Raw genomic sequence first — 17,595 nt, 5'->3', positions numbered from 1 at the left:
GTGTGACGGGTCCGGGAAGGCTGTGGCTGTGGGATTTGCCAAGTGCAGAATTTGCCCTGCTGTCGAGCTGGCGACTGATGCGGGGTGAGCGGGGCTGAGAAGCAGGGGCGGCTTTCAAGGCTGCGGCGGGAAGTAGCTCGGTGCTACAGAGTGGTGTTTCCTTCGTGACTGGAGGGAAGCCGGGGTTTACCGCACGCTCGGGAAGAGCCGAGGCAGGAGGGGGCAGCGAGGGTGGTCGTGGGGTGTCCAGGTGCCCCCTACTGCCAGGGGAGGGGAGGCAGCCTCCGCTTTCTAGTGGGCGGGTCTGGAGAGCTAGCGAGTTAATGACGAAGGACGGCGAACGTTTAGGAAGAGCTGGGGGGACCAGGAGACCCGGGAAGAGAGACATGAATCTGGGACAGCACCAGGCTCCACAGCCCCGCCTGAAGGTGGGAATCTCCTCCCCCACCGGCTCGACCGGGGTACGAAGCTCGTCGGGTCGGCCCAGGAATTACAGGTCGCCCTGGACGCACAACCCCCTGGGAAAGGCGTCCGGGGTGGGAAACCACTTTTTACGCAGGTGTGGGCGTCTCCCACACCTAAGCGTTTAAGAGAGAATATGCTCCCTTCAAATTGTTGCTTTGTTCAGAGGCCTCTGGATTTACTGCCTCCGTATAAGCAAAAGCCCGTCCACTTCCAGAACCAGCCTCCCTGGTTTTATTGTCCTGTCTCGTGGTACTGACTGGGCTCAGACCAACTACTTGTGGCCGTGGCTCCGGGCAGGGGTCTCAGACATATAAAAAGTGGTTAAGAGTCAGGGGTCACAAGCTTAACCAGTGGGGAACACTGGGAGTTACGCTGACGTGTTAATTTACATGGCTTCTCTGGACCTGTGTGCCTGTCTGAGTCACAAAGGGAAGATGTGTCCCCTCTTCTGCAGTGCCCCCAGCGCCCTCACCGGCCGCGGGGAAGGATGCTGTTGGAGCCCAGAGCCTGTTTCCTGGCCTGGCAGTCCCATTAGTTTTGAGGTTGGTTGGCCTCTGAGGGCTCTGACGAAGGTGGCAAGCGGGTCTGGGGGAGAAGTGGCACGGACGGGCGGGCGGGCCGCCACGCTGGGTCCCAGGCACAGAAGTGTGGGCAGATGCTTCCAGGCGCTCCGCTTCGTGTCGGGAGCCACGAGTGAGTGCAGCAGGCAGGGCTGTCTGTGATTAGCCCGGTGGGAAGGAGCAGGTGACGGCCAGTGGGGGGCAGCCTGCATACTCCTCCAGGTTGGGGTGATCCAAGTCCCCACGGTTTGTGTGCACAGGGAGGCCCTGAGCCTGGTCGCTGGGGGGTCCGCTGGTTCTCACGCACACACAGTGGGGCTCCTTGGCACCTGGCTTATACAGCTTCCTGGGGACACCGGTCCAGTCTCTGCTCACACCTCCGCTAGGGACAGAAGGACAGGGGACTCTTAGCGTGAATGCGGGATCTCTGCGGAGGGGGAAGGAGTGATGTGGCGTCTTCCCAAGGTGGTGGTCTGCAGCCTGTGTCCCCTGGCCCTTCACACTCTCCCAGTTCCTCCAGCATCCCCTGCCGTGGGCAGAGTCCGCCATCCAGTCCCGTGCCTTCCCAGGGGCAGGTGTTCCCCCACTGGCCTGGGAACTTTCCAGAAGCAGTGTCTGGACCTGATTCTCTTCTCCACTCCCCGCTGCAATCCTAGCACAAGGCCGTGTCTCCATCTTAGGGTCTGGGGCTCATGGCTGAAGGTGGGCAACCGAGGCTACGACCCAAGGCTAACGGGTCACACCCTGCGAGAGGCCCCATCCTAGGTGTCACCGGGCTTCAGAGGTGGAGCATTGCCCTCTGGCCCAGCGCGGGCCGGTCCCCGTGGGCTCACAAGGAAGGTGAGAGTCTGGACCTGGTGCCCCGTGTACGTCCCAGTGTCTGGGACCAGGACCTGGTTAGAAACCACCCTGCTAGTGGCTCCCCCAAGAACAGGCTGTCAGGGCTCGGAGATGCCCTCCTTCCAGCCTCCTTCCTCCCAGGGACCCTTACTTCACACCCAGTCCCTATATGAACAGATGGGGCCGAGGCACAGGCGTGGGGAAGGCACTAGGGCAAGAAGGGGCCACAAAGACAGGGCTGGGCGGGGGAGGCAGCCTCCCAGGGGACCACTGCTCTCTGGGACCCCTGCGTTCGGGCCCCCGTGTCCCAGCCTGTCCCCTCAGGTGGGCAGGCCGTGTCTCTTCAGAACTGGACGGCGGGAACTTTCCTTTGGCCACGGTGCCTCTGCCTCCGGTGAACTGAGCCGGCCCGGGCCCAGGGTAAGCGGGTGGCTTTGGCTGTCTGCTCTCTGCACAAGGAGTCGGCCGTAAGCAGGGCAAGAAGGCCTCTTCCCGCAGAAGAGAGGGAATCTACACGGTTAGCACTCCGGGAAGTGGCTTCCCTACCCTTCCCAGGGAGAGCTGGGCTCCTACTGGGAGGCCCTTGAGGCTGGGTGCGTGGGGGATGCCTCTTCCGCACCGCAGCCGAGGGGGCTGATGGCTGCAAGTGCATTTATGTCCAGGCTGGCCTGATAATCAGAGCAGAAAAAGACGTTTTGTCTCCTGCTCCTCAAACAACCCGGGATAATCCCCGCGGCATCTACCCGAAGCGGGCTCACCTCACGTTATTCCTGCGGGAAAGGCTGCACTTCCTCGAGTCACTCAGAGGTTGTAGCGTCTTTAAGACGGCATCTCAGGTCATTGCCGCCAGGGGCCGTCCCCCACCGCTTCACCCCTGTCTCCTGTAGGCAGGAGTGAAGTGTGCGGAGGAAACGGAAGGAGGCCCTCGCTCGGATGGGTCGACAGGCCAAAGCGAGCAATGGCACTCGGGCCTTCCCACGCCCAGGCCAGGGTGTCTGGGGAGCTCAAACAGAACACAGGCCCAGGTCCCAGCCGTCCCTCACGGTCAGCGATGTCGGTCCTCAGGAGGCTCCAGCACGGAGCCGGCATCGAGGATCGCTACCCAGAGCGTGTGGACTTTGAAAAGTCCCCCTGGGGGAACAGCTGGGTCACGGCTTCACCGAGTCCCAGCAAGACGACCTGGAGGGAGGCGGAGAGGGCACGAGGGGAGCCTGCTTACCTCTCTGGGGAGCACCAGAGCCGGCTGCCCCTGCTGGAGCTCCACTCGGCGTTGCACGGCGGGAACTTGCGCTTCTCCTCCAGCGCCCGCCGGCCTGCCTCCGCGCCCCGGGTGATCACGGCTTCCACCTGGGCCAGTTCTGGGGTCGGGAGGCCATCCTCTCCGTAGAACCTTCCTATCACCCTTCCTGCGGTGACGGGAGAGTGGAGGTCAGAGTCACGCGGGAGGGACGCACGAGTAAACGCCTCACCTCCGTGGTGCAGTGTAAGTCCCCAGGGTTTCTGGGTTGCGGACTGAGAACTCCTTAGTGTCTGGTGAGACCCCTGCTCTAGCTGTGGACGCCTCCAGCAGGGAGGCCGTTGGCTTCGCATCACGTGCTGACGCCGCTTCTCCGAGGGCGGCGCTGCGAGTGACCCATCCTTCCGTGCCCCGCAGTGCCCGAGGCGCCTGTCAGACAAGTGGCTGGCTGGTCAGGTAACATTTCTGTGGCTCGGTTCTTCCCCACGTTCAATTATTTTGTCCGGTAGAACTACGAACAAGTCATTTATTGAGCATTTACTCCGTGTCGGGCGCTGTGCTCACACTGCCACCGTTCTGTGAATCCTCTTAAGCACCTATGGGAGAGGAGCTGGGGTCCCCACTCCCAGAAGAGACACGGGAGGCTGAGTGGCTGGGGGGCCCGTGAAGCTAGGGCTCACGTTCTCCACCCACCACCCTCTTCCCGCTCGGTCTCAGTCCTTGGTGCACTTTTAGATTCTTTCAGAAGAGCCAGCGAGTGGTGCGTGGGCCTGTGGGCCTGAGCCCGAGCAGTCAGTTGTCCTTCGGGGCAGGGGCTTTCTCGAGTCCCGCCGTCCTGCACCAAGGACAAGCAGCAGAAAGTACTCTCAAAGGGATGACCTGCCCCCGCTGTGCCCGGACTCCAGTGGCAGCTGTGTGCCGCGTGCCCAGCGTTCGGGCCACCCCTCGGGTCCACTCAGCCCGACTTCGGTTCTGTTCACGTCACTTTTGTGACCTGGCTTAGGAGCCGCCACTCCGTTCCAATACAGCACGTACTTCCCTCTGCTCGTGTCCGACCTCTAAAAGACACGGCGATTCTGCCCGTCCCGTTTCCACTGCCCCCAGCCTCACCCGAACTGTGGACCCCAGCGGTGGCCTCCCACCTGCTCCGTCCACTTCGGTCCATGCCTCCCGACTGTTCTTCCTGCACAAAGCAACCGAGCCATCTTCATAAAACACGAGTCACGTCCTGTCACCTCCATGCCTGGTCTGGCCCTCCAGTGGCTTCCGGGAGCACGTGGATCAAACACAGACTTCTTGTCAAGGCCTCCAAGGCTACACATCCGTCCCTTCCCCCCTCGTGTGCTGCAAGCTCCGGCACACGGGCTTCTTTCTCTTCGCGGACCATGCCTTGGCACCGCCGTTTGCTCAGCCTAGAACGTTCTCTCTCCAGACCTCAGTGTGACTGCCCCTCACTCCCAGCCCCTCCTAGAGGCCTCCCCGACCGTCTGCTCTAAAGGTGCCACAGGCCCCTCCCCCATCACACTGGTTTTAGTCGTACACAGCCCTATCTGGAAACGCGTCATCGGTTTCCTTATTTACGGCACGTCTCTCCCACCGGTGAAACCCCAGCACTCACAACAGCTTCGTAGGGAGCGTTCATCTTAAACGCTTACTAGAACAAACGGAGGGTCGGGACCAGGCTTGCAGCCTAGGAGTCGGCCTAGCAGAAAACTTTCTCCTAGAGGGTCTCCGTGCAAGGCGACCAGCCCGTCGTGGTGGGTTTTAGAAGGGAGACCCCAACAGAGGGCAACAGTAATAGAGGCAACAGAGAAAGACTTGTGGGAGCCGTGTCCTGGGAATGGTGGTCACCACCGGCTGGGTCTCCACACCAGTGCTGTATCCAGAACACAAAGAAAAGAGATCTCATCTGCTCGTGCAGCTGGGCCACGTGGCTGCCAAGGTGGCTTCCCGTCTTCACTTCCGTGCGCGCAGCACAGAATGAACCTTCATCCTCTGACGTGGCCTGAGGGTTTCTGGGCCCCTAAAGAGCCTAACACGGCCCACGGCCCATCGAGCGAGCTAACAGCACAGGAGCTGCACCAACTCATCGCTGGCCCAGCTCCCACCAGGACGGAGCACAGCTTATCCATCGTAGGTATTCAGATAGACGCGGACTGTAGCTAAAATCTGTCTGAAGCCTCTCGAGACCACATCCCTCCCCTGCCCTCACTCGCACACTAACACTCTTCAGACAAGGCTGGTTCGCTCATGTGCACAAACACATCAGTTTGCTCCCCAAATGTCAGGATGACGTGTTTGCTCTGGCACCCTTTGCCCACTCTCAGAGCTCTGTCTTTATTGTTTTGTGTTGAGATTTCTTGTCCTTATTAACCAAAATGTTTCCACCAGCCTCCTGAAGGTCTGCAGGGAGGTCAGTTCCTTCAGTGGAACAGAGGCCAGACACGGTTGTGGCGTCGGGAATGACCCGGGGCAGACTGGGTGACAATAAAGAAGGGGTCTGCGGGCTGGGAGGACAAGAGCCCACCAAGAGTGTGGGGTGGGGACTGGAAACAGAAAGAATGTGGATGGTATGAAGAAAGGCCTGATCAGTCAGCTGTGGAGGGAGCAGAGGAGTTAGTACAGATGGCAAGGTTCTCAGAAGAGGTGACCCGGGTAGTAATGACAGAGCACATATTCAGAGGTATTAGGGGCAGAGAAAGAATGCCTCCAACTGAGACCTGTCCTGGTGGTGAGGTGACACCGATGTCCCTCAGGAGCTCAGCTGCGTCCAAGGTGGGTTACAGTGAGAGGTCAGGGCTGCAGGGGACGAAAAGAGCCCAACCCCCCAATGTCCAGTGTTTACAAAGCCATCTAGTGTTTAGAGTCTAAAGTCTAACATTTCTTTAGGACACCATTGGTTGTCTGTTTAAAAGGTGATTCCCTCAAGCATCACAAGTAGCAAGTGCGGTGCCCTATGTGACCGGCTTTAACAAACGTGGGATTAGCCTGACCTCTACCCGGGAGACGGGTCCTTCAGGATAGACACAGACTAATGTTTGTCTGTCTCCTTACAGAAGAAAATAAAACAGTATTTGTCAAAATGGAACACAAACTGAGGCTTCAAGCCTTCCTGATGGACGGGGTGCTGAAGCCCGACGCCTGGGGCACAGCGAGGCGCCTGGAGCTGGCTGTTCAAGGGCGGTGCAGGCAGTCACTAGCTCCGGGGCAAACAGAAGCCAAACTGAATGGCTGTGCCATCTTCTCCCAAGATTAAGAGTGAGGGAAACCGGTGTCCCAGCCACGTCCTTCTGGGACGCACTGCCACACTAACCACCAGAGTTTAAGGTGAAAGATCCATGGGTATTTTACGGATTTTAACCTCGAGTCCAGTCCCCTGAACTCCAACCCTTTCGAAAACTGCAAGCCGATTCGTTGAAGAGAATCTACGGAAATGGCCTGTGGGATACCTACCAACGAACTCGTAATTCTTCTCGTAGAACGACAGCCAGTTTTGAAGCGTCAGCAGCTCTGAAAACGACAAGTCGGACACATCGTCCACCAGGCCTGCTGCAGAGTGGTCCCCTGTCACAAACGCCCTGGACGCGTCTCGGCCTGCAGGAGAGAGGGGCCCACATAGATCAACCTGCAGATCACTGGCACTGCAGCGACTCCAGAACCTATCTTCTGAGAAACACCCGACAACCGCCACTCTGCATCTCCAAGAAAAGCTCGTCTCCCCTCCTCTGGGACACATGCTCCCGGATCTTGGACACGTATTTTGGCGCTCATCATCTTCTCTGTTTACCTTCAGCAGCATTAACGTGTCTTCTGGCTTCCGTGACACTACATTCCTGGCCTTCCTCCTCCCTCTCTAGCTTATTTCCTACCAGCCTTAGGGATCAATTCTTGCCTCCTCCTCTGCTGTCCACTCCTGTGGTTTCACAACCACCTCTACGCCAAGGATTGCCAGACTTCTCCTCAGCCCTAGACCGGTGTATCCAATTGTCTACTCAATGCCCCTTAGATGTTTTACAAGTGTCACGAGTTCAAATGTCCACACTACACCAACGAGCACCCCCACCCCAGGAAACCTGCAGCCATTCGCGTGTTTCCTATCTCGGTAAATGTCAAACAGTTCCTCAGTGCAGAAATGCAGTCTGCAACACCTCCTTTATCCCTCACGTCCTTGAGTGTCTTCCTTTTTTTTTTTAAATGTTTGTTTATTTTTGAAGGAGAGAGAGACAGAGTGAGAGTGGGGGAGGGGCAGAGAGAGAGGGAGACACAGAATCGGAAGCAGGCTCCGGGCTCTGAGCTGTCCGCACAGAGCCCGACGCGGGGCTCGGACCCACGAACTGTGAGATCATGACCTGAGCCGAAGTCGGACGCTCAACCGAGCCACCCAGGCGCCCCCTTGAGTGTCTTCCTAAGTGGTTCTTCTATCCGTGTGTCTTTCTCTGTGTGCCACTAAGCTGGCCCAAGTGGCCACTGTCGCTCATCCGAACTACTACAGTAAACCCCTAGCAGCTCTCCCTACGTTTGTTCCTTCCCTATTTTTCATACCTCATTTACACTGGTATTTTAAACATGAACCGATGTCATTCTCTTGATTAAAAACCCTCAGGGGCTACTGGGGCACCCGGGTGGCTCAGTCGGTGGCGCGTCTGCCTCTTGATTTTAGCTCAGGTCGTGATCTCACGGTTCCTGGGATCAAGCCCCATGTCGGGCTCAGCGCTGACAATGCAGGGCCTGCTTGGGATTCTGTCTCTGCCCCACTCCCGCTCATGGTCTCTCAAAATAAACAAACTTAAAAAAATTGAAAAAAAAATCCTCAGCGGCTTCCTTTTACCCTAGAACTATATCCAGATTCCTTAACACAGTACTCAGGGCGCTACACTGGCAGCCACCAATCCTGCCTTGCCCACTGTGCTCTCTTCCTCTCTCTCCTCCCCGTTAGGTTAGGGCCTCTGGTAATACAAGTGTGTTTTCCCTTTAACATTGTCACAAAAATAATTAATTGTTTACGTGATAACTATTTAATGTCTGTCTTTTCTACTAGTCTGCAAGTTTTATCAGGGAAGAGAACATACCAAACTCAGGATTGATTCCCCAGTGTCTGGTAGGGCCTAATCTTTAGTAATTATCAATAAATATTGGCTATCTGAAACCCATGCATTTATAATCAATTTTCAATAAGTCAGTTATCAATAATTATTTTCAATAATTCAGGGGAGGAAAGAAGTTATTTTTTTAATGTTTATTTATTTATTTTGTTAGAGAAAGCCTGTGTGCATGCAGCCAGGAGAGGGGCCAAGGAGAGTGAGAGAGAGAGAACCCTAGCCTGGAACCTAGACCTCAGGGCTGTGAGATCGTTATCTAAGCTGTAATCAAGAGGATACTTAACGGACTGAACCACCCAAGTGCCCCAGGGGAAAGAAGAGTCTTTTCAACAGATGGTGCTTGGACAACTGGATAGCGAGATGCAAAAGAACACATCATATATAAAGTCAACTCAAAACGTAGCAAGGACCTGAATACATGGGCTAAAGTATAAACTCTTAGAAGAAAACATAGGTATAAATCTTTGTGATCTTGTATTAGGTGATGGTTACTTAGATGAGACACAAAAGGCACAAGCTACCAAAAAATAAACGGACTAGACTTGATCAAAAATTTAAAATTTTGTGCATTAAAGTAAACAATCAAGAAATGAAAAGCCAACCCATGACATGGGAGAAAATATCTGCAAATCATGGTCTGATAAAGGTCTAGTATCCAGGGTTTATAAAGAACTCTCACAACTCAATAAGAAAAAAAACTCAATTAAAAAATGGACAAAGGATTTGAGCAGACATTTCTCCATGAAAATAAACAAATGGTCAGCAAGCACAGAGAAAGATGTTTGACGCCTTTAGTTATTCAGGAAATGCAAATAAAACTACGATGAACTATGACATCAAAGCCACTGAGTATGATAAAAAAAAAAGACAACAAAAAAGACAAATTTGGCGAGAATGTGGAAAAACTGGAAGTCTAATACACCAGTGGTGGGGATATAGCCACTTGAGAAAACCACGTGGCAGTTTCTCAAACCGTGAAACACAAGAGTCACCACATGACCCAGGAATTTTACTCTCAGGTATATACCCAAGAGAACTGAAAACATGTCCACACGAGTGTGTCCACGTATGTTCACAGCAGTGCTCTTCATAACAGGCAAAAAATGGAAACCCAAACGTCCAACAAATTATGAACAAATAACATGTGGTACATACATAAAATGGAGTATCATTTGGTCATAAAGCAGAATGCAGTACTGATACATGACGATACAAGCGGAACTTTGAAAACACTGTGCTAAGTGAAGGAAGCCAGACACAAAAGGCCATGCGTATGATTCCACTCACGTGAAACGTCCACACAGAAAGTAGACAGTGGTTGCCAGAGGCTGGGGGGTAGGAGTGGGGACTGCCAGTGGATATGGGGGTTTCCTTTGGGGGGAATAAAAACGTCTGGAATTAGATTGGGAAGATGTTTGCACAGCTTTCTGACTGTATTAAAAACGACGAGTGCCTGGGGGGCTCAGTCGGTTAAGCTCAGGTCGTCATGACCTCACGGTTCGTGGGTTCGAGCCCCGCGTCGGGCTCTACTGACGGCTCAGAGCCTGGGAGCCTGCTTCGGATTCTGTGTCTCCCTCTCTCTCTCTGCCCCTTCCCTTGCTTGCGTTCTAGAGTGCGCACTCTCTCTCTCCCTCTCTCGAAAATAAATATTAAAAAAAAAAAATTAAAAACTACTGAGTTGTATGGTGTAAAAGGGTGGATTTTGTATTATGTGATTATATCTTCACATAATAAAAATATTGACTGAACGAACAAATGAATAAAGGAACATATCTGCTAGACCCTCCTAGACTGTGTGGGTGGTGGGGAACGTTAAGTTAATTTGATTCCTCGGCACCCGGCACGAGGCGGGCTGCACAGTAGTGGTCAAGGAAGGGATGTTGGACGAGTAACGGGCACAAAGGAACTCAGCAGACTGTAGACACATTGCAAGGGGAAAACCACCCCAGAGACGAAAGGGTCTATGCTCACACTTGTGCTTCCCACCAGGGCAGCTGCAACAGGGGTGTGACGGGGCCCGGCGCCACCAACTGCCCCTCCCCTGACAGCAAGTGAACCCTGACTCCAGTACCAGCTCTGCTTCTAGGTCACGGGGCGGCTCTGGGGAAGTCCCTTCCCTGCCTGGCCACACCGACTGACCCCAATTCCTGCTCTGTGGATGCTTCCGGTTCCCGGAGTTCTCCCTAGAGACACGGAAGTCACTTGTATTTAAGCACCAGACGCGGCTTCCCCATTCCCCAAGACTATGACAAATGGAAATGCTTACTTAATACCAGCCGTCAGTGGCCTTAAGCTCAGCATTTTTTCTCCTCCTTAATCTGGGAGGCGGTTATCCCTCTGGGCTGGGGGGACAACATCTCTCAGAGAAAGAGGCTGGAGATCCTGGCCCAAGGCCTGTCAGCACTTAGTTGTGGGGGCTTCAGGCAAATTCGTCAATCCCCTCAACTGTAAAACAATACATTTCATCCGACAAACGTTCCAGGCCTAACATATACGCAGCTCTGTTGAAGAGCTGTGAAGCTGAGCAGACCCGTGCCGTGCGTTCCTACCTCATAACCTTTAACGGAGACAAGCGCACCTGTACTAGAAGCGAGAACAACTTACTATTTTCAGGGGGAACTTGGGAGTGGGAGCAAAGAAAGGTTCCTTTGGATAGGAGGCGGCTGGAATGGGTCGGGGAACTCTGAGGGCAGGGACAGGTCTCACTCATCTCTGCCCTGAGCCACGCAGTGTGGCACAAAGCAGGTGTTCGGAGGCTGCGGCCGGTGGGCAACTGGAGAGGCAGGAGGCCTGCTTCTCGAACCTACGCCGCTAAGAACGGATGGGACAGACGGGGGTGGGGGTGGGGGTGGGGGTGGGGGTGGGGGGTAGGTACAGGCTGGTGACAGTCGGCCACGGCCCCGACCGGGCCAAAGAGACCAGAGCGACGATGCAGCGGAGCACGGCCCCCGCACCGGTGTGAGGAACGTGGGGACACCAAGGCCGGGGAATGGATGAACGAACGAACGAATGAGTGCACGAGCGAACGGCGCAGAGGCGGCTACGGGCCCGCGTCGCAGCAGAAAAAGGCGTGAGCCGCCTCGCTGATACCTGCGAAGCCGCTATAGTGGGCCCCAGGCTCGTAGTGCCTCCGGCCGGGGGACACGTCGTAGACGCGCCCGAGCAACGCCAAGTAAAGGCCCGGGTCCCCGGCGCCGCCGCGGTAGCGGGCCAGCTCCTCGGGAACGAAAAGGCGAAGGCCGGCGCGGCCGCTCCACCAGCCCAGCCACCGCGCCGCCGCCGCCGTTGCCGCCACCGCCGCCGCCAGGCCCAGCCAGAGCCCTCGCCCGCCGAGCCCCGGCATCCAGGCCGCCGCAGGGCCCCGGCTCCTCGCCAGCGGCCGCCCAGCCATCCGCGGTCAAGATGGCGGCGACGCAGTTGCGACGTCACCGGCGCGACGCCCTCTCGCCCCCGTCCGCGTCACCAAAGGGACAACGGGGGACTGAAGGGGAAAAGGCTGTGGCGAAAGGTCACTCCCTGCCTCCGATGCCTTTCAGTCACTTTTCAGCGTAGCCAGTGAACGTGGAGAGACACCGAGTAAGGAAGCTGAGGAGGGCCTGGCCGCGCCGGGCGCCGCCCCCAACAAAAATGGCGGCAGAGGCGGCTGCGGCATGACGTAGACGCGAGGACGCACTCGCCCTCTCGGAAATCGGGGCTCCACCCTCTGTCCTCCGCGTGCTGTCTGTCGGCATCTGGTAGAATCCGCTTGACGGCGCCTTTGCGACGGCAGTCCTCGCTTGACGGCGACGAAGCCGGAAGCTCCAGCCGCCGCCGTCGTCCCCTCCCTGTCCCCGCCCGCCGGGTGCCGCCGGAGGTTGACAGGTCGAGGCGGGGAGGCGGCGGCGGCGGCGGCAGAGCCGGACGCCCGAGACGGAGACCCCATGGGGAACGCTCCGAGTCACAGCAGTGAAGACGAAGCCGCCGCCGCCGGTGGCGAGGGCTGGGGCCCGCACCAGGAGTGGGCCGCAGACTCGGGCACGATCCCCGGCCCGGGCCCCGCGGCGCCCGCGCTGCCGCCCGCCGCGGCGCTGCTGGAGCCGGCCCGGCTGCGGGAGGCGGCGGCGGCGTTGCGGCCCGCGCCGCCCTGCGAGTCTCTGGTGTCTAGGCACCACGGCGCGCTGCTGCGCTGGCTGGAAGAGCGGCTGGGCCGCGGCGAAGAGTCCGTCACCTTGGAGCAGTTCCGGGAGCTGCTGGAGGCTCGTGGCGCCGGCTGCTCGGGCGAGCAGTTCGAGGAGGTCAGGCCCGGCTGGCGACCGCGGGGGCGGGGGCAGGGCGGTCGCCCTCTAGGGCGTGAAGAGGTGGGCGGTGCGGCTCTAGACGGGCCAGGCAGGAACCCACAAGGTCCGCAAGTTCGGAGGATGGGAGCAAGGGGCGCTCGCTTCCAGCCTGGACACTCCGGGGGACGGCTGCGAATCTCTTTAACCTTTACTAGAGGTGCGGAAAGCCCAGACTAGGCCGTTCGTGCTTGGAAGAACTGGACAAGCCAAGCCCAGATGTCTTTGCATGTGGTAGTACAGACATTTGTGCCCTGGCCTGACGCTGGATCGGTTGCTCTCTGGATCTCCCTTATCAGGCTCCGGGACAGTGTAAGGGAAGGGAGGCGTATAGGGATCGAGGGAGTGGCCGTGAACACAGAAAACCATTCTGTTTTATTGACCAGAGCACCTTCCGAATCCAGTGTGGGCGCCTAACAAATGTGGGAGGAAACTGACACCCAGTGGAAAATCTCACATTCCAGCAGCCATTCTCGTCGCACAAAAACTAGCGTTTCCAAAGTACACGTTTGTTTCCAGATAGTTGAAGAACCGTATTTTAGACTCAAGCCTCCGCGTAACCTGAAACTGATAGACAAATGTCAGGTTTCCTGTAGATACTTGTAATTATACAGCCTTTGGCCTAAGTCACCAACATCATCTCTAGTAAACGGTTAACAGCCAATTGATAATACGGCAACAATGTTGTTTCTTCAAAGAGAGTTTAGGAATCACCTGTACCGTTTCATTGTGGAGTTAAAAAGAACTGAGCCAGGGTCGTCCACTGAGTCATTGGCAACCTATCACTCAGATCCCTTGATTTTTCTGGTTTCTTTGTCTTACGTCCCACTGCCTTCTTCTTGGGACCCTATTTCTTTAACTCCACAGCGCTATGACAAAAAGATGCTCATTTTGTGAAAATGAGTAAGCCATGTAAAATCTTCAGTGTCGGTGAAGGGTGAGTATATAAAGCAGTAAACCGACAGCTAGTTGTAATGATGTTAAAAAGTGATGTACGCTTTACAACAAGAGGCTCTTAAAGTATTTTGAGAACGTTTACTGTGTGTAGTCAGAATTCAGATACTGTGGTTTGTGTGTTTCTTACATTTTCTTTCAGAAGGTACCTGTAAGATATCTCAGTTCTTGACAATGTGATCATATTAGTTAGTGAAGGGTCTCCATGTATATATTTTCTTAATTCCAAGAGTTCACATAATACTTTCCACTCTGGCTCTCGGCGTGTTAAGAGAAAATGAAGTGGTCCCAGAAAGGGCCGTGCAGATCAGTTGAAGGAGTTGGCACATTTCGGAATCGTCCAGAAGGGAATGGAGGGAGAGTATTTACATTGAGAGTGACAGGAGTAGAGCTGTGAGTGGAGCTGGCAGGAGCCCTGTAATGTAAGGTCAAGAAATCCTCAGGGTGTCGTCCAGAGGTCACTCGAGGGCTGTGGCATTGTTCACCGAGCAAATGTTTGTTGAACGTGTGCTGAGTGCCAGGCTGCTGGATGACTGTGGAAAAAGCAGGTACTTGCTCTGAAAGGGTGTTTAGCGCCGAAGGAGACACACGTGAGCCCAGCAATTACAGGTGTGGTGAGTATTAGCCAAAGGAAAGTGCAGGGAAAAAAATAGCAAGAGTATTTAATCTCCTCTGGGAAGCCAAGGAAAACTCATGTGGAGGGTGACATCTCAGCTCAGAGTCGAAGGGCGAAAGCAGGCAAGGATCAGAAGAAGGGTTAACAGTGTTTCAGGCAGAGGGAATCACGTGCACCGAAGTCCAGAGAATGGAGAGTCTGGAAGAATAGGGTGACGAATGAGGCTTAGGCAAAACTGCTTCAAGGGACAGAGAAGCCCGTGCGTTGGTGGTTTAAATAGTAAACAGGCTTCGTATGGAAAAGTCCAGGTGGGTAGTCCAGCTTTGACGTGGCAATTTCAGTCATCGGGGACCTGGCTCCGTCCATCTTCCTGTGCTGTCATCATCCACAGGCACATCATCCACAGTGACCCAAGTGATGCCTTCCGCTGTCACTTTGCACGTTATGCCAGCAGGAAAGGGAAAAGGGAAGGAGAGGGCCATATCTCCTTTCTTAAGGGCAGGGCTCGCATCCCCTTGGCTCAAGCCCAGTGACATGGCCACGCTTAGCTGCAAGGGAGGCTGGGAATGGGCGAGATTTTTATTTCATGGCCATGTAATTTGCTGAAAAATAAGTATATAATTACCGTGAAAGAGGAGAGCAGATATCACATGATAATTGGTAGTCTTTGACTCACGTGGCTCGGTTCCTGAAGGCTGAAGGAGAGAGCAAGGCTAGAGGAGTAGGCAGGAATCAGCCCATGGGGAGTCCTTTGCAGCCTCTGTGAAACGGGAGTTTGGAAACGAGTTTTAAGCAGGGTGCGTGATGGTTGTGGCTTCCTTGTGTAGAGCTGCTTGGAGAAGTGGATCCAAGCAGATCAGTTGGAGGCCGTGGTGAACACTTTTGAGAGGTGTGCAGGAAGTAGGACAGGCAGTCCTGAGTCCGAGTGGAGGGTTAGAAGGAGAAAGGAATCAAGGATGGCCCCAGCATTACTGGCTTAAGCAGTCAGAAAAGTGACAGTGCTGTTTATTGACAACAGAAACCTTTTCAGGAGGGGACGATCCGAGACAAGATGAGTTTGGTTTGGCCATGCTGAGCTCAGTGTGTCCATGGGGCAGCTAAGTGGAGGTGTGTCTTAGCCTGTTGGGCGTTGGCGTCTGGAGAGTCCTGGGAGAGAAGACCTGCCTGAGATACAGGGTCATCTCCTTGTTCCAGTGAGGAAATTGCCGCATTGTTGCCTCCTAGTCTGATGTATGTGATGTCTTTTCTTTCTTTTCCTTTCCGTGACCGAAAGTCAAAAATATTATGCTCGGTGAGGACTTAGATCCCTTCGAGGTGATCCATGGACCGTTGAGCATAGTTAAATCCGGAGGTCACTCCGCCCCTGTAACTGAAGAAATACCCGGGAGGAAAAACCGAATGGTGGTACCTTCCTGTTATGAAACACAAAGTCCCAGTAGCCACCTATGTGGCAAAAATAAACATTAAGGAGCTGTAAGCACAGCAGTAAGAACTGGTGACTTGTAAAATGTTGCAAGTTCTCGTTTTTGTAAAAATCCCGGGTACCATCTAGGGCCATGGCATAGAGCATTAAGTGTCCGTAGACTGAAGTCACGAGATACGTGTCGGGAAGTCTTCGTTCACCTCTGTGTAACTGTCTCCCTCCTTGTCTACAATGTATTCAAACACTTGGTATCTGGTGACTTTGGCCAGCCGTGCAGGGCCGGTGGGTGACAGCAGCCACCACACTGAGGAGGAGACTGAAGACTCTGCAGGGTTCAGGGACTCACCTAAGAAGATTGGAAGTTACGTTTGGGTAGTGACACTCAAGTGTGAGTCTTCTGTCGCTGAAGCCTGTGCCCTTTCTCCTTCAAGGACCTGCTTCTCTGTGATTGTTATTCTGTAGTCTCATCATTCCTCTTAAGCTTTAATTCTTTTTTTGTTTTAATGTTGCATTTATTTTTGAGAGACAATGTGAGCAGGGGAGGGGCAGAGAGAGGGGGGCCGGGGGACTCTGCGATGACAGCGGCGAGCCCGATGCTGGGTTCGAACTCACGAGCTGTGAGATCGCGACCTGAGTCAAAGTCAGACGCTCAGCCAAGTGAGCCACCTAGGCGCCCCTAGCCTTAATTCTTTAATTCTCCCCTATGTGCTAAGGGAGGCCTGGCAAGGATAATTCAAATTTGAGAAAAAGCATGGTGTATTTTTCTTGAAGTCTATTTAGCTGTATTAGATTGGGTGTGGGGATAGTTGGGGCTTTGCTTGATACTAAAATCTGGTGACTTTCCCTCTGTACTGGTTAGCACTGGTTAGTGAAAGAGAGCAGGTCTGACTCTATGTGAAGGCTTATTCAGATTGGGGGGTGCCCTGGTGGCTCAGACCTACTTTGGCTCAGGTCAGAATCTCGCAGTTCGTGGCTTCCAGCCCCGCGTCAGGCTCTGTGCTGACTGCTTGGAGCCTGGAACCTGCTTTGGATTCTGTGTCCCCCTCTCTCTGCCTCTCCTCCACTCACGCTCAGTCTCTCACTCTCAAAAATAAAAAAAATAAAATAAAAACCTGACTGGGATAAGCTCACAGTGGTTGTTCTGTCCATAAGTACAGGGTAATTGTATTAGTAATATCCCAAGAGTTACGTGTTAGCCACGTATGTGATTCTGTGCTTTAAGGTAAGTCTGTCCTTTGAATTGAGTGTGGAGACATTTCTGTGTCTTAGTTAATTCTCCCCTTAAGCTGGTGAAAATGTATTCTGATACTTCCATAAAAGTGTAAGGGTTTTTGTGAAAGAATAATAAAATGTCTTTGTGGTAGCAACTAAAATGATGAGTTATTTCTCTTCCTCGAGCACAGTGGAGCAGGTTCATTGGCATACGTTCCTATCACACGGCTGAGTTGCCGAGCTGTGTATTTGCTCTTGGGCTTCAAGTCTGCATTGCCGTCTGCATCCACCCAGGTGCCTTGCCTTCACATTCCCACGACCTTGGTTGCTTGAGGTGGTGTCCTAGAGAAGTTGCTGGAATTGTATTACAGACCAAAGTCTGAAGCGTTATCATTTTATAGTGTGACATACCTTTTCTCGTGGTAGGTGTGGTCCATGGGGAAGGATTCGGTCTGTTCTAGGGAGCGGTATCTAGTTGACTTCTATGCAGAAGAGCGGTAGAGTTAAAATTAAATGTCTGTTTGACATCAGAGATTAGAGATGACGAGTTTGTGCTCTCGGCATGATAGGCTTGCAGAAGATCGCGTAGAGTCCAGGGCAGGAAGAGGTGCTGAACACAGAATGGCAGCAGTCGGCTGTTAGGGGGGAATTGAGATGAATGGGTCTTACTGTATTAATTTGACATACTCACTTTGGTGCTTTGGGAAATTCATTGGGCTGTAAATCTGAGGGAAGGACCGGTTTTATTTATTTATCATTTTAGCATGGCCCCGGCTCACAGCCAGGGCTCAGTGGGTGTTCTCCCCTGTAGGGACCTCACGTTGATTCAACAGATTCAATATGGTGCTGCCCTCATTCTCCAGCCTTGTGTTTTAT

General features: G+C 54.2%; 3 protein-coding genes across 7 annotated transcripts in view; 2 read left to right on the top strand and 1 right to left on the bottom strand.

Moving 5' to 3' along the window:
• Positions 1 to 4,378, top strand: part of ANKFY1 (ankyrin repeat and FYVE domain containing 1) — an 87,211-nt gene extending 82,833 nt beyond the window's left edge. Inside the window, exon 26 of the transcript XR_007146862.1 lies at positions 4,348 to 4,378. The gene's annotated coding sequence lies outside the window, so the exon portion shown is untranslated. The remainder of the gene's footprint in view (positions 1 to 4,347) is intronic.
• Positions 674 to 11,741, bottom strand: LOC125151557 (neuferricin). Its single transcript, XM_047832758.1, has 4 exons — positions 11,292 to 11,741; positions 6,556 to 6,696; positions 3,085 to 3,271; positions 674 to 1,407 (listed from the first exon to the last, which is right to left on the bottom strand). Exons 1-4 carry the CDS (start codon positions 11,590 to 11,592, stop codon positions 1,188 to 1,190), a joined length of 849 nt encoding a protein of 282 aa, XP_047688714.1. The 5' UTR covers positions 11,593 to 11,741; the 3' UTR covers positions 674 to 1,187.
• A 214-nt stretch (positions 11,742 to 11,955) lies between these two features.
• Positions 11,956 to 17,595, top strand: part of ZZEF1 (zinc finger ZZ-type and EF-hand domain containing 1) — a 115,535-nt gene continuing 109,895 nt past the window's right edge. For all 5 annotated transcript variants that reach the window (XM_047832754.1, XM_047832752.1, XM_047832753.1 and 2 more), the window contains exon 1: positions 11,956 to 12,475. In XM_047832754.1, coding sequence (XP_047688710.1) covers positions 12,122 to 12,475 — 354 coding nt within the window. In that variant the 5' untranslated portion in view covers positions 11,956 to 12,121. The remainder of the gene's footprint in view (positions 12,476 to 17,595) is intronic.

This window comes from Prionailurus viverrinus, chromosome E1 (genome assembly GCF_022837055.1).
Source record: "Prionailurus viverrinus isolate Anna chromosome E1, UM_Priviv_1.0, whole genome shotgun sequence".
Classification (NCBI taxonomy): domain Eukaryota; kingdom Metazoa; phylum Chordata; class Mammalia; order Carnivora; family Felidae; genus Prionailurus; species Prionailurus viverrinus.
Note: the sequence above shows the minus strand (reverse complement) of the source record. Positions and strands in the feature narration are given on the sequence as shown.

Bases quoted from the DNA above. Each gene is read 5' to 3' on its own strand.
- LOC125151557 (XM_047832758.1), bottom strand. From the start codon at position 11,592: ATGGCTGGGCGGCCGCTGGCGAGGAGCCGGGGCCCTGCGGCGGCCTGG. The intron at 6,697-11,291 runs GTATCAGCGAGG...TCTCTCCTGCAG, and splicing joins CCACTATAGCGGCTTCGCAG to GCCGAGACGCGTCCAGGGCG. The intron at 3,272-6,555 runs GTAGGTATCCCA...CCGTCACCGCAG, and splicing joins GAAGAATTACGAGTTCGTTG to GAAGGGTGATAGGAAGGTTC.